Raw genomic sequence first — 14,160 nt, 5'->3', positions numbered from 1 at the left:
TGAATTTTAGGGGAAATTTAACTTATTTTGTGTACTGGGACATGTAAGTATCAATTGTAGCTTCTGAAGGACAGTACTTAATGAAAAGAAAAATATGACATTTAGGCAAAATAAGAAAAAGTACACATCGTCATTCTGTTCAAAAGTTTACACCCCTGGCTCTTAATGCATATTTTTTTCCTTCTGGAGCATCAGTGAGTGTTTGAACCTTCTGTAATAGTTGCACATGAGTGCCTCAGTTGTCCTCAGTGTGAAAAGATGCATCTCCAAATCATACAGTGATTGCTGTAAAAAGGTTCAAATACACAAAAATACAGAAAAACCACATAATTTGTGGGACCTGAAGGATTTTTCTAAAGAACAGCGGGCAGTTTAACTGTTCAGGACAAACAAGGGACACAATCACTAGACAAAACAAAACAAATCCTCAGCTGTGGATCATTCAGGTAACAACACAGCATTAAGAATCAAGTGTATGTAAACTTTTGAGCAAGGCAATTTGAAAAATGAAAAATAACATGCTATTTGTATGATCCCTCTTATTTTCTTAAAATAATTAACATATTGCAGATTCTGCAAGGTGTATATAAACCTTTGACCTCAACTGCATATTGTGTATCACATATTGTGTGTATTTACAGTACACGATATGGACAAAAGAATTGGGACACCTGACCATTACACCAACAGGCACTTTAATGACATTGTATTCATTGACATGAATACATTAATACATAGACATTAATATGGAGTTGGTCCCCCTTTGCAGTTATAACAGCCTCTATTCTTCTGGGAAGGCTTTTTGCAAAATATTGCGGATTGAGTTTTGGTGGGAATTTTTGGCCATTCATCCAGTATAGAGCATTTGTGAGGTCAGGCACTGATGTTGGACGAGAAAGCCTTGGTTGCAATCTCTGTCTGGGATAGTCAAGTTCTTCCACACCAAACCCAACCAACCATGACTTTATGGACGCTGCACGCTGGATCACAGTCATGGTGGAAGAGAAAAGGGCCTTCCCACAAAGTTGGACGCACAGCATGGTCCAAAATGTCTTGGTATGATGAAGCATTAAGATTTCTGAAAACTAACACTGATTTTCCGATTATTTTGTCTTCAGTTTTCTGAAGTGTCTCTCTCTCCAATTATTCTGTGTGTGTGTTTGTCTTAAGGACACACTTCCTGAGGTCTGGCTTTTTCTCAGATTAGAGTGAGCTCTAAATCCATATGCAGTTCCTGGAACTGTCTGTCATGGCCTCGCTTTCCCAGTCACACCACCTGTGTTGGCCCGGAGCTCAGCCCGAGACGACCCAGTCCCAGCGCCAACTTCACCACTGCTTCCTCTCCCTCTCCTTCTCGCAGAGACAAATAAATTCATCTACAACAGCACAGAGGAGACAGATGTCCGAAAAGATTGGCTCTGTTTCTTATAACCAAACATTGCTCAACAACTAAACCCTGTTTGTTCAGACTGTTTTGCTGTGAGCCTTCATGCAAGTCATTGCCTCACACCAGCAGAAAGCTTTATCTCCTGTTGTTTGGATGCCTCCATCACCCGTATTAATGATTTAAGCTTTGATATCCTAGTGCAGAAGAAAAATTAGGATTCAGACAGTGTGAAGGTATCAGGCAAAGTCCTGCTTCACGCTGAATTGTTGCAATCACTCAAACAACAAGCTGTCTGATCCAAGAGAGAGGATCTGGTTTTCTTCTCCTTATGAACTGATTCAGTGTTTTGCTGCTTTGCTGGAATGTGTGTAATGTGAGCAATTATTTGTAGTAATGCATGTGTTTGCATACCCCTTTTGTCTTCTAAGGTCTATAAACCCCATGCAATTTATACAAAAATAACTGATAAAATGTATTTAATCTATTTTTTATTAAAAAAAGCCCTTGAGTTTGATTGGTGACTTTTAAATGTTTCAGAAAAAGTTCCTTATGTTGGAAAGTAAGCTGCATTTATTTGATCAAAAATACAGTAATATTGTGAAATGTTATTATAATCAAAAACAAATTATGCATTTAAATACATACTATGTGTATTTCTGTTAGTCTAATGTTATAAATGTAACTTGTGGTCCTTCTAGGAGAATGTGCAGTAGGGAAAGACAGTCTTCAGGAAGTGTTTCAGAAAAACTAAGTTCCTTTCTTTGTCTGTTTGACTTTGCATTAAACTTCGCTGCACTGCATGGTGCAAATTATAAGTGTATATTAAGTTTGGGCATGTTCAGATTTGACATGAAATATCTTAACGCCATCCTACTGCAAGACCAGTATGTATTTCTAGGCTGGTCCTGGCTGCTTTATGTTGAGCATATATGGTTTGGTAATAGTCTAGCTTGTGGACTAATACAGCCATGCTGTTTACCACCAAAATCTAGATGGTAGAGATGTTTGTGCTGATGAAGCTAAGACAGCTAACTAAGATGCGGGACTGTTCAGTAAGGTATGTGGGCTCTACTGTACATCCTGCTTCAGTTATGGATGAATGAAGCTCTTTGCCATTTCATCTGGATCCACTCTATTAGAAATAATTTAGGAAATGTTAAGCAATATTATGCTTTTTGAAATTGTAACAAGACACATCAAACAGCTTGTCTAATGTTGGACAGTTTCTGTTCTTGCTTAAGCTATTGTAACTGTTGCTTTTCGTGGGGGAAACGGTCATCAGGGAATTTTAATTCTGGAGTGAACTAATTCTTTATTTCTTGCATTAGGACATCAGCACAAGGTTACCTGAGGGTCTTGTAGATGGCAATATGATTTGCATGTCCACTCACGCCTTTGCCATCAAATGTCAGTACCTGCAGAAGAACAGAGCATAAAACAAAGAATGATAAATGCAATAATTTGTTTACATTTGTTAATGCACTAGGTGTCATGAACTAACAATGAACAGTACTGTAACCTGCACTATAGTATACTATGAGGTAAGTAAGATAAAAAAGAAAAGAAATTAATACTTTTGTTCAGCAAGGATGCATTTGATTTTCAAAAGTGACAGTAAATACATTTATAATGTTACACTCTAGATGACGCAGTACATAGGTCTAACTCAATCTGACATAATGACATCATTATCACATGGCACAGCTGATTGGTTCATATGATTAGTGGTTGCTGTAGCAGTTGCAGCGTGCTTCAGAAACCCTCCACCTTCCCCAGCTCCACCTGTATAGATTTGCTATGGGGTGATGATTCGTGTATGCTATATGGGGGTTATTTCATGTATGTTTTATGTGCAGCAGCAGTATTTCTTACATGCTCACAGCAGCATGTTGTGGATGCATTGGCAGTAGCAAGTCTTGATACTTGCTCTGCTGCAACAGACTACACATAAACATTTGAGACTAAGTGTGTGTTCATGTTTGGTTCAATTAAAAATGAAGTTTGGTGCGATTGCTCTGTTAATGCGGTTAATTTGAGTGTGCACTGGTGTACACCAATCAAGGCTAAAGCCACTGAAAATATGGACAAACAAACTCGGATGCAGTTCAATTGAAATATGAACGCCACACGGACCAAATACTTCTAAATGAACCAAAAACAGATGTGTCAAGATGCGATGCCATGCGACATAATTTCAAAAAAGGGAACAAGCAGTGTATCCAAAACAAAGCTCTTTGTGAGTTCGCAGGTGGTGAAAATAAAATCAAAAACATGCAACAATGAGCATGCATAGTCCAGCTGTTTTAAGGCCGGGACACACCAACCCGACGCCAACCAACTAGCGCCGACGAAAGCCGACCGTCTTGTCGCCTCTAGTCGGCTGCGTCTGCGCGATTAAACTGAGCTCGAACACACCGAACTGACGAAAGCCGACTGCAAACTAAAAGGTGCTTTCTGCGCATGTGTGAGGAGATATACCGTGGCGTACCTGCAGATGGCAGTAGTCTGTATTTTCATTCCAAGAAGAGAACCCGGAAGAACCGCCGCACGGTTTGCATAGCGTTTTCCGTTATGTCGTACAGCGCTGGCCTGTCTTGGATCAAATTGATCAGCTCGCCTTCAATAGCTTCGTTCCACACAGCCATAGTTGGTTTCGAATTGAGAAATGATGACAGCGAGCCAATTCCCTCTTGACTGTTTTCTTTGCTTGTTACGTCGCTTCACGTTCAAGTCCTCCACGCGCTCTGATTCGGTGTCTGAACAGCCAATCAGAGCGCTCTCTTTCCCAGACGGCCCCGACAAGCCCGACGCCGATTCAACATGTCGAATCGGGCAAACTTTGGCCGACGCAAGCCCAACGAAAGCCGACGCGAGCCGACGTGCGGGACACAACGAATCGACGCGCTTCACCGGCGCCCACCAACTGCCCGACGAGGCCAGACGGCCGATCGTCGGCTTGGTGTGTCCCGGCCTTTAAGTCGAACGCACCTTTTCCAAGTGTTTAACTCAACCAATCAGTTTGTGAATGTATTCCTATGCCTTTAGGTTTGGTATATTTAGGATCGCTGTCAAAAATGCCAGTTTGAATGCTAAGCAGACCAGGGTCAAATGTATATTTTTTTCTTTTTGGTCTGGACCAAATTAACCAAACAAACCCAACTAAAAGTGTGAACACAGCCTAAAAAATTTTACCGACCCCAAAATGTTGAACAGTAATGTATATTAAATAGATTTTAAGATTAATGACAATGTTCTTGCAAGAGATCTAGATCTGCAATACAGTGGAAAGATCAGGTAAAACTTTTCTGTCGCATCCCACAGAACAGAGTCTAGCATGCACAAACTTAAACTTGCATTCTTTCTTCCCACTGAAGAACAGGGGTGAAAAGGTGAACACAAGATGAAAAAACAAGTGAAAGAACAGAACTTGAAAATAAGATGAGACACAAGCCAAAGAAAAGCAGTAATTTGAAGACTCAGCAGTGGACTTGGTGGGAGTTGTTGCCAGAACTGTGTGGAAACGTTTCTATCTGTGTATCGTCTGCTGTGTCACCAGACGAGGGATTCTGTCTTTGGGAATGGGTGCTTTCCAAGCGGCTGCTGCACATAGCTCGAGAGTGCCAAGGGTGGAGGAAAATATGGTTGACAAAATAATAGATTGTGGCAGGTATGTAGATTGGTGCCAAACACAACGAGGCGAGTGAGTCAGCTTTCAGAAAAGACTACTGGCATGAGCGAGAGGGAGGAGAAATCCAAATGCTGTGAACAGCAGAGAGACAGAGCAGAAATATGTTTACATGCATGGTAATAATCAAGTTTCAGTCTGCCCAAATGATACAGTGACACAGTGTGGAATTTAAAATTTAAAGAATAAAATCGATGTCTTTCAGAGCATACGTGCAACACCAAGGCCAGTTTCGTTATCTAGGTCTGTTTGTTTGAATTCACATAAAAATTTTCAGTTGGAAGAAAGCGTTTACGTAACCTTTTACAATGATAAATCATTTCTTCAGTCCGACTGAAATTTAACTTTAAAGTGCATGCAAACACACTTGTTGGCATTTGCCTTTGAGAAAAAGACAAGATAAACATGTCTGGACACACATATAAATTTATGTAAAGCATAAGGATTTAAAGACAAATTTGAATCAGAATCAAAGCCTGGTAAAAACAGCAGTAATGCACATCTGTTTAAACCAGAGGAGGCTATTTGTGTAATAGTGCCCTACCCACAATCCTCTTCTCCTTGTGAGAGAGCGGTAAAGCGCACAAGATGGCCACCACTCTTTTCCCACACGTTTGAAAGCCAAAGTCAAATTGGAGTGTAATGTTATAGCTCAACATCAGTATTTCCATCCACACAGCCTCTTCGGCTTAAATCAAACATAAAATTAAGGTTGCAGCGGAACCGTATGCAGATCCACTGTTCAGTCTGTATTAGTGAGTGTGCGGTTTAAAGTCAAGACTGGTGTGTTGGTGTAGCTGGGAGTCAGCTGATGTTTGCATGTACACTTATGGATGATATTCGATGGAGGTAAACCAAGTCATGTTGCAAGAACATTGTTTTGTTTTCTGGCTTGTTTATGCTAGTCCTCCGTGCTTGGTGTTCTTTGGGAATTTCATGGCATGCGGGCTGAGAAAGTGGGAGAGGGAAGGAGAAAGAAAACATTAAACAGTACACGTGTGAAAGAGAGAGGAGGTCCAAGAGGGAAAAATATTTGTTCAAATCTTGATTTCAAATTTTTTAGGGATCTTTTCTGGAAGTTCTTAGTGCAGGCTGATAGATATCTCTGCGTTGGCTTGCCAGCAGTGACCCTGGGGAACCACATGTGTCTCCTTCAGCCGAGTTCAGCAGTATTACGGGATATTACAGCATGTGTAATTAGGGCTAAATACAGGGGGCCAATGAAAAGCTGGCCTGAGTGAATTAATCTTACTGATACGGCCTCACTCAAAGAAACCTCATGAGAAAGACTCAAGCATGGTGAAAAGCTGGATTCTCTAAAAAACTCTGCAGCAAATACTCAGATCAGTAGTTCTCAACCTCTTTGTCTCATTAGCCAACATATTTTTCAATGTTCCCCCACCATATAGGATAAGATTTTTCTGCTATGGAACTACTGCAAGTATACTTCAGGTACATTTTAAATATCTCGCATTTAAGACTGATATTATATCACTCAATCCTAAAATCTGTTGACTTCAGCCATCGTTGTTACATTATGTGCCAACAGTGACCATTCAAAAATGGGGAAAAGTATTTTTTTCCAAAGTTTGCATGCCTGTAACTCAAAGAAATTTTAAAGATATCTTAATACCCTTTTAGATATTGGGTCTTAGCAAACTTTCCTTTTAGCATCTTCATTTGTAAGGCCTTGTATGGTTCAATTCCAGTGATACTGCAATTTCAATAAGGCTCCAGTAGTAAACGGTTACATTATACACATTTTCGGTGATATTAAAAAACATTGTAGGCATCATTTTAAGAAATGTGCACAGGTAATAATAATAAATGTCAATAAATATGTTAATGTATTATTAAATGTTTCAATATTTTTTATAAACATGAACTGGTAAACAAACAGAAACAATATTGTTTAAGGGTAAGAAAAAAGAATGTACCTGTATATATGTTTCTTAGCATTTTAATTAAGTTTAATTATTTTATTCATTAATATAATTAATTATAATTATATTAACAATTAAAAAAATGATTTGTATAATTTAAGTCATCCTGGCTTAAATGGCCTATTATTGAGATCTGACTGTCACATGACCATTTAAAACCTCCATCCAATCCAGGGTCAGTGTTTTATGCTGAAGCAAAAACCTTTTTAAAGTTGGTTAAAAAATAAAACCGATTCTGTCAGACACAGTTGACCACTAGTTTTCCATCTCTCCTGCAGATTATTGTTGCAGATTATTGCAGATCAAAAGTTTACATACACCTTGCAGAATCTGCAAAATGTTAATTATTTTACCAAAATTAGAGGTATCATACAAAATGCATGTTATTTTTTATTGTAAAAAAAAAAATGCATTAAGAGCCAGGGTTGTAAACCTTTGAACAGAATGAAGATGTGTACATTTTTATTTTTATTTTACCCAAATATCATATTTGTTTTAATTTAGTACTGCTCTTTAGAAGCTACAGAAGATAGTTACATGTTTTCCAGAAGACAGAATAAGTTAAATTTAGCCTGATCTTCAAGGTTTTCACCCCTGGCTCTTAATGCATTGTGTTTCCTTCTGAAGCTCCATCAGTGAGCGTTTGAACCTTCTGTAATAGTTGCATATGAGTCCACAGCTGTGGGTAAATTCAGGTAACAAAACAGTATTAAGAATCAAGTGTATGTAAACTTTTGAATGGGGTCATTTTTATAAATTCAACTATTATTTCCTCCTGTGGACTATATATAAATGTCTTTTATGTGAAATATCTTCTGTACTACAAAGGTCAGTACTAAATAAAAAATAACATGCATTTTGTATGATCCCTCTTATTTTGGTAAAATAATTAACATTTTGCAGTTTCTGCAAGGTGTATGTAAACTTTTGACCTCAACTGTATATATATATATATATATACACACACACAGTCAGGTCCATATATATTTGGACACTGACACAATTTTTATTATTGTAGCTGTTGACCAAAACATATTCAAGTTACAGTTATACAATGAATATGGGCTTAAAGTGCACACTCTGAGCTTTAATTTTTAGGGCAGTATCATCAAATTGGTAGAAAGGTTAAGGAATTACAGCTCTTTAATATGTATCTCCCCCCTTTTTCAAAGGACCATAAGTAATTGGACAGTTGACTCAAAAGCTGTTTCATGGACAGTTGTAGGCTATTCCTTCATTTTTTTTCTACATCAATTAACCAGGTAAAAGGTTTGGAGTTGATTCTAAGTGTGCCATTTGCATTTGGAAGCTGTTGCCCTGAACCCAAACCATGCAGTCAAAGGAGCTCTGCATGCAAGTAAAACAGACAATTGTTTGGCTTCAAAAACAAAAGAAATGCATCAGAGAGATAGCAGGAACATTAGGAGTGGCCAAATCAACAGTTTGGTGAATTCTGAGAAGAAAAAGAACACACTGGTGAGCTCAGCAACATAAAAAGGCCTGGATGTTCACAAAAGACGACAGTATGGTGGATGATCCTCCCCATGGTAATAAAACATTTTACAACATCCAGCCAAGTGAAGACAACTCTCCAGGAGATAGGCTATCACTGTCAAAGTCTACAATCAAGAGAAGACTTCACCAGAGCAAAATAGAGAGGGTTTACCACAAGGTGCAAACAAGGCCATTTTAGACTTTGTCAAAAAACATTTAAAAAAGCCAGACCACTTCTGGAAAAGCATTTTTTGGACTGCTGAAATTAAAATCAACATGTACCAGAATGATGGGAAGAAAAAAGTATGGAGAAGGCTTGGAACAGCTCATGATCCAAAGTCATCTGTGAAACATGGTGGAGCAGTGTAATGGCATGAGCATGCATGGCTTCCAGTGGCACTGGGTTACCGGTGTTTGGTGATGATGTGAGAGAAGACAGAAGCAGCCAGAAGAATTCTGAAGTGTATAGGGATATACTGTCTGCCCAGATTCAGTTAAATGGAGCAAAGTTGTTTGGGCGGCTCTTCATAGTACAAATGGACGATTACCTAAAATATTCAGCAAAAGCAACCCAGGAGTTTTTAAAGGTAAAAAAGTGGAATATTCTGCAATGGCCAAGTCAATCTTCTGATTTCAAATAGATTGAGCATGCATTTCACTGGCTGAAGACAAAACTAAAGGCAGAAAGACCCACAAACCAACAACAACTGAAGTCAGCTACAGTAAAGGCCTGGCAAAGCAGCACAAAGGAGGAAACCCAGTCTATGGTGATGTCCATGAGTTCCAGACTTAAGACAGTCATTGCCTGCAAAGGATTCTCAACAAAATATTAAAAATGAACATTTTATTATGATTATATTTATTTGTCCAGTTACTTTTGAGCCCCTGAAATTGGGGGGTCTGTGTATAAAAATGGTTGTAATTCCTTAGCATTTTATGTTATATTTTTCTTCAACCCCTTGAGTTAAAGCTTAAAGTCTGCACTTCAATTTCATCTTGATTGTACCATTTAAAAACTATTCTATTGGCATACAGAGCCGAAATTATGAAAAGTGTGTCAGTGTCCAAATATATATGGACCTGACTGTATATATAAATATATCTATATATTCAGGTGTGTGCTAAGGTTCATCTGCAATCTTGTGTTCCCTTATCATGCCGGTTCATTCACAATACATTATTAATGATACTCAAAACAAACATTTTAGATGTCCTTTGGGAACATTCTGCGAAAAAGCAAACTCTTGTTTCATGTTTCTTAAGAATATTTTAGTGCACTCTACTCTTTCATATATTTAGGCCTCTCACTGATCTCAACTTCCCAACTGTACCACTGTCATGGCGAACTGCTCTGAGGTGTTTTAGAAGGATTTCTGAAGGTTTAAATCGTTAACACTTTATTTAACGATCTCTTAACTAGTTGCTTATTAGCATGCAAATTCTACATCCCTAATCCTACCCAATACCTAAACTTACCAACTGCCTTACTAACAATTAATAAGCAGCAAATTAGAAATTTATTGAGAAAAAAGTCATAGTTAATAGTGAATAAGTGTACCCTATTCTAAAGTGTTACCCTAAATCATACACAAACACTCCAGTCTTCTGGATAAGGTGGTACTGAATTGATATCAACATTCTAGAAGTTTCTTACCACGTTTATGCCAAAGTTTCGGATGTGTTTGAGGATCAGAGAGGAGATCAGCGCAGTGCTCCACTCGACCGCTGGGTCATCTGGAAGCTTTCTGCATGAACAAAAAGAGAGGAGGGAAAAACATAAAAGCATTATATTGAGATTCCACACAGGTTTACTACAGAGAAAAGAAAGAAACGAAGACATGTAGGCAACTAGATTTTTACAACTTTGTGTGCACATACAACCATCATTTCTGTTTCTACTGTAAAATAATATATAAAATAAAGTTAATGTATAAAATAAAGTATTTGTTCAGTGAAGTTAAAAATAAAGTTACATTTGCAATTGTAAGCTGCAATTTTAAGATACGAAGTCACACTGGAAAAAAATAAAGGCCCACTGGGACAAATTCACAATTAGCCCCTTTTTATTGAGAAACAGGCTCTTTCTATCAGTGTCCATCAATTTTATAATTTTATAATAAAGTGGAAAGTACATCAGAATACTTAGGAAAGTATCTGACACCTCTCTTAAAGGGATAAAAATTATGTTATTTAAAAATTCTGTCATTAATTACTCACCCTCATGTCGTACCAAAACCTGTAAGACCTTCGTTAATCTTTAGAACATAAATTAGGATATTTATTGATTAAATCCTAGAGGTTTTTGACCCTGCATAGACAGCAACACAACTATTACGTTCAAGGCCCAGAAAGGTATTACAGACAATTTCTTCTCTTATGTGTCATTGTTCGACCACACACATGCATTTTGGTACTCTTGTAAGAAGAAATTGTTGAATAAAGTCATTATTGTTAATATTTTTTTGCGCACAAAAAGTATTTTCATGGCTTCATAAAATTACGGTTGAACCACTGATGTCATAAGGACGATTTTAATGATGTTCTTACTACCTTTCTGAGCCTTGAACGTGTCAGTTGCGTTGCTGTCTATGCAGGGTCAAAAACCTCTAGGATTTAATCAATAAATATCCTAATTTGTGACCCTGGACCACAAAACCAGTCATAAGGTTAAATTTTACAAAACTGAGATGTATATATAATATGAAAGCTCAGTAAATAAGCTTTCTATTGATGTATTTGATGTATTGATTTGTTAGGATAGGACAATATTTGGCCGAGATACATCTATTTGAAAATCTGGAATCTGAGGGTGCAAAAAAAAATCAAAATCCTGAGAAAATCACCTTTAAAGTTGTCCAAATTAGGTTCTCAACAATGCGTATTACTAATCAAAAATTACATTTTGATATATTTACAGTAGGAATTTTACAAAAAATCTTCATGGAACATGATCTTTACTTAATTTCCTAATGATTTTTGGCATAAAAGAAAAATCAATAATTTTGACCTATGCAATGTATTTTTGGCTATTGCTACAAACATACTCCAGCGACTTAAGACTGGTTTTGTGGTCCAGGGTCACATTTGTGTTAAGATGAACGAAGGTCTTACGGGTTTGGAACGACATGAGGGTGAGCAATTAATGACAGAATTGTTTATTTTTTGGTGAACTATCACTTTAAATACTCCACATCATTTTAAGTATCATCCACGTCTGTGGCACAAATAGTGCAGGACAAATTACACATCAAAATTTAATACTAAGAATTACAGGTTTGCTCACCATAATTCCCCACCAAAAGCACAACTAATGAGTACAATTATGTACAATACTAAAGACAAATGATGGTAGAGGTTGTGTGCATATACTGCGCTGTCCATGTTCTATGTGTAGGTTTGATTTGGACTGAGCAAAAAGCATTTACGTGCCAACACACACACAGCTGCAACAAAACAGCAAGGTCCTGGAAGGGCAGGTTTTGGCCCGAGGGCTACAGTGGTGAGCGAGAGTCTCTCTATCTGATTTACTGCCACAGTCTCACTACCGCTCAGCTGGAATGCATCCCACAGTCCTCTCTGAAGTCTGGGATCAAAGGTCACCCGGGCTTTTCCCTCTCATTCATCTGTAACTACAGCTCAGGGAAAACAAGGGCCATGCATCAATCTCTCTCTCTCTCTTTCTTTCTTTTTTCTCTTTCTCACACACACAACTTTCACTTGAACACCCCACATAGCTGCTGTCTAATGTATTGGGGTCAGAAGAAGCGCCGCCCATTGTGGACAATCAGTTAAGTGCATGCTGTTTTATTCTCTAGCTATTTTTTTCACTCCTAGACACCTTTATCAAACATCAAATATTAGCAGAGCAGAAAGAAAGATAAAAGAGAACAGTTGAGTAAGCAGAGTGCAGGGTCAGGAATGAGAGACAGTCAGAAAGTAAGAAAAGAAGCTAAAAAAGGTTAACATTGATTCTGACTGGCAGGAAAGCAAACCAAACCGCTGGAGGACTCTGTATCTATACTGATTCAGTGGTCAGATATTGGATATGGCAGGGCACAGTGGACTGTGATTGGCTGGGAAGGTTGGGCTGGCATCACATACCATTTGGCACCGAATGTGTTAAAAACAGCCGGCAGCAAAATCCCAGCTCAAGGTCACGGGGTAAGACGAGAAGAGGGGGAGTGAAAGTCAGAGTGAGGCAGAGACAGATAAAAAGATAGAGAGAAACAGAGTGAGTTGAATTGAGGCCACCTCCCTCTATCCTCTCCTCTGCTCACAATGGGGCTTGACAGTTGTTTCTGTTCTTTTGTGATGGATCTGCACACAAATCAAATGCTAGTCAGGGTCACGGGGTCGGCTCTGGAGGACACCATATCAGAGGCGGGTTGGGTGCGAGGTAATATGCTGGCTATGGAAAAGGGGCTGACTAGGAAATTACGGGTGCAGTAGCTGTTAGGACATGACAGACGAGAGTAGATACTAGGAAAAAGGATTGCTAAAACGTCTTTCTATGAGCTTATCCATCACAATTTATAGAAAATGTTAATTTTATATAAATATTGTTATGAATTCATGTCTTATGATGTATTCTGTGGCACAGCTGAAACAGAATTATAATTAATTGCTTGTAGGTCAGCCCTGTTTTATGTTGCAAACATTAAAGTTTGTTCTTAGAGTCATAAACATCTCAGCATTATATTTCTGGCAAATTATTTACCCCAAACTTTACAAATGTACAGACTTTTTTTCCGCTTGCATTTTATTCTTTATACTTCTAAAAACTGTAAACATTTTAGAACTTGAGAAATTGTAAAAGTTATCATTTTTAAAGTTTAAAAATCTCCCATTGACCCACTAAATGTTCAATAAAAAATAACTAACAATGATTTAGTTCCAAACCCATACAACATTCTCTATTTTGTGGAATGCAAAAGGTGAATTTATGAAGAAGATCTTAGCTGCTTTTTACATTTAATTAAAAAGTGAATGAAAACTGGTTATGTCAAGCCTCAAAATTAGACAAAAGCAAAGTGTCATAAAGTATCACTTTCTAAATCTTCTTCCAAATCACACAATTGATTTATGTGAATAGACCAGTAACAAAAAGCAAACAAATGCAAGCACATAAATCTCAAGTGGGTGCTCGACTAAAAACAAGTAGAACATTTAAATGTAAAGTCGGCAACACCAAAGCTCTAAAGATATAAAAAATGTGTTGAAAAAAACTTTTGCATAATGTGTGTGACGTTTCGATGAAGAGCCTGCTTGCTCGAAACATCACACACGCTATGCAAACGTTTTTTTTTTTTTTATTAATTTTTGATATCTTTGGAGCTTTGGTGTTGCAGACTTTACATTTAAATGTTCTGTGAATAGACCAGTCTAACTGAGAATTTTCCCCTCAACAAAAGACCTGAATGGACTGCAAAAGCTGTATTCACCAAAAAAAAAAAAAAAATCACATCATCCCCAATGCCAAACTGCTTTGGTACTGTCTCTTTTTGGTCTGATTTTCAAAATGGAATATAGCACGACTATTAAATCAGTTTTAATGGTTAAATTAAAACATATATTAATCAAAAAGCATGTCTAATTAATTGAAATCAAGAAACTTTTAAGGCCCTATGAAACATGTTTTACTTTTACCAAAT

The 14,160-nt window shown here is 37.7% G+C and overlaps 1 protein-coding gene across 1 annotated transcript in view; it reads right to left on the bottom strand.

Moving 5' to 3' along the window:
- Positions 1 to 14,160, bottom strand: part of pigl (phosphatidylinositol glycan anchor biosynthesis, class L) — a 34,751-nt gene that overhangs the window by 4,469 nt on the left and 16,122 nt on the right. The window contains exons 3-4 of the mRNA XM_073839977.1: positions 10,164 to 10,254; positions 2,735 to 2,802 (exon numbers count right to left, since the gene is read on the bottom strand). Coding sequence (XP_073696078.1) covers positions 2,735 to 2,802; positions 10,164 to 10,254 — 159 coding nt within the window. The remainder of the gene's footprint in view (positions 1 to 2,734; positions 2,803 to 10,163; positions 10,255 to 14,160) is intronic.

Source organism: Garra rufa, chromosome 5 (assembly GCF_049309525.1).
Source record: "Garra rufa chromosome 5, GarRuf1.0, whole genome shotgun sequence".
Lineage (NCBI taxonomy): Eukaryota > Metazoa > Chordata > Actinopteri > Cypriniformes > Cyprinidae > Garra > Garra rufa.
This window is presented reverse-complemented; position numbering and strand designations above follow the sequence as displayed.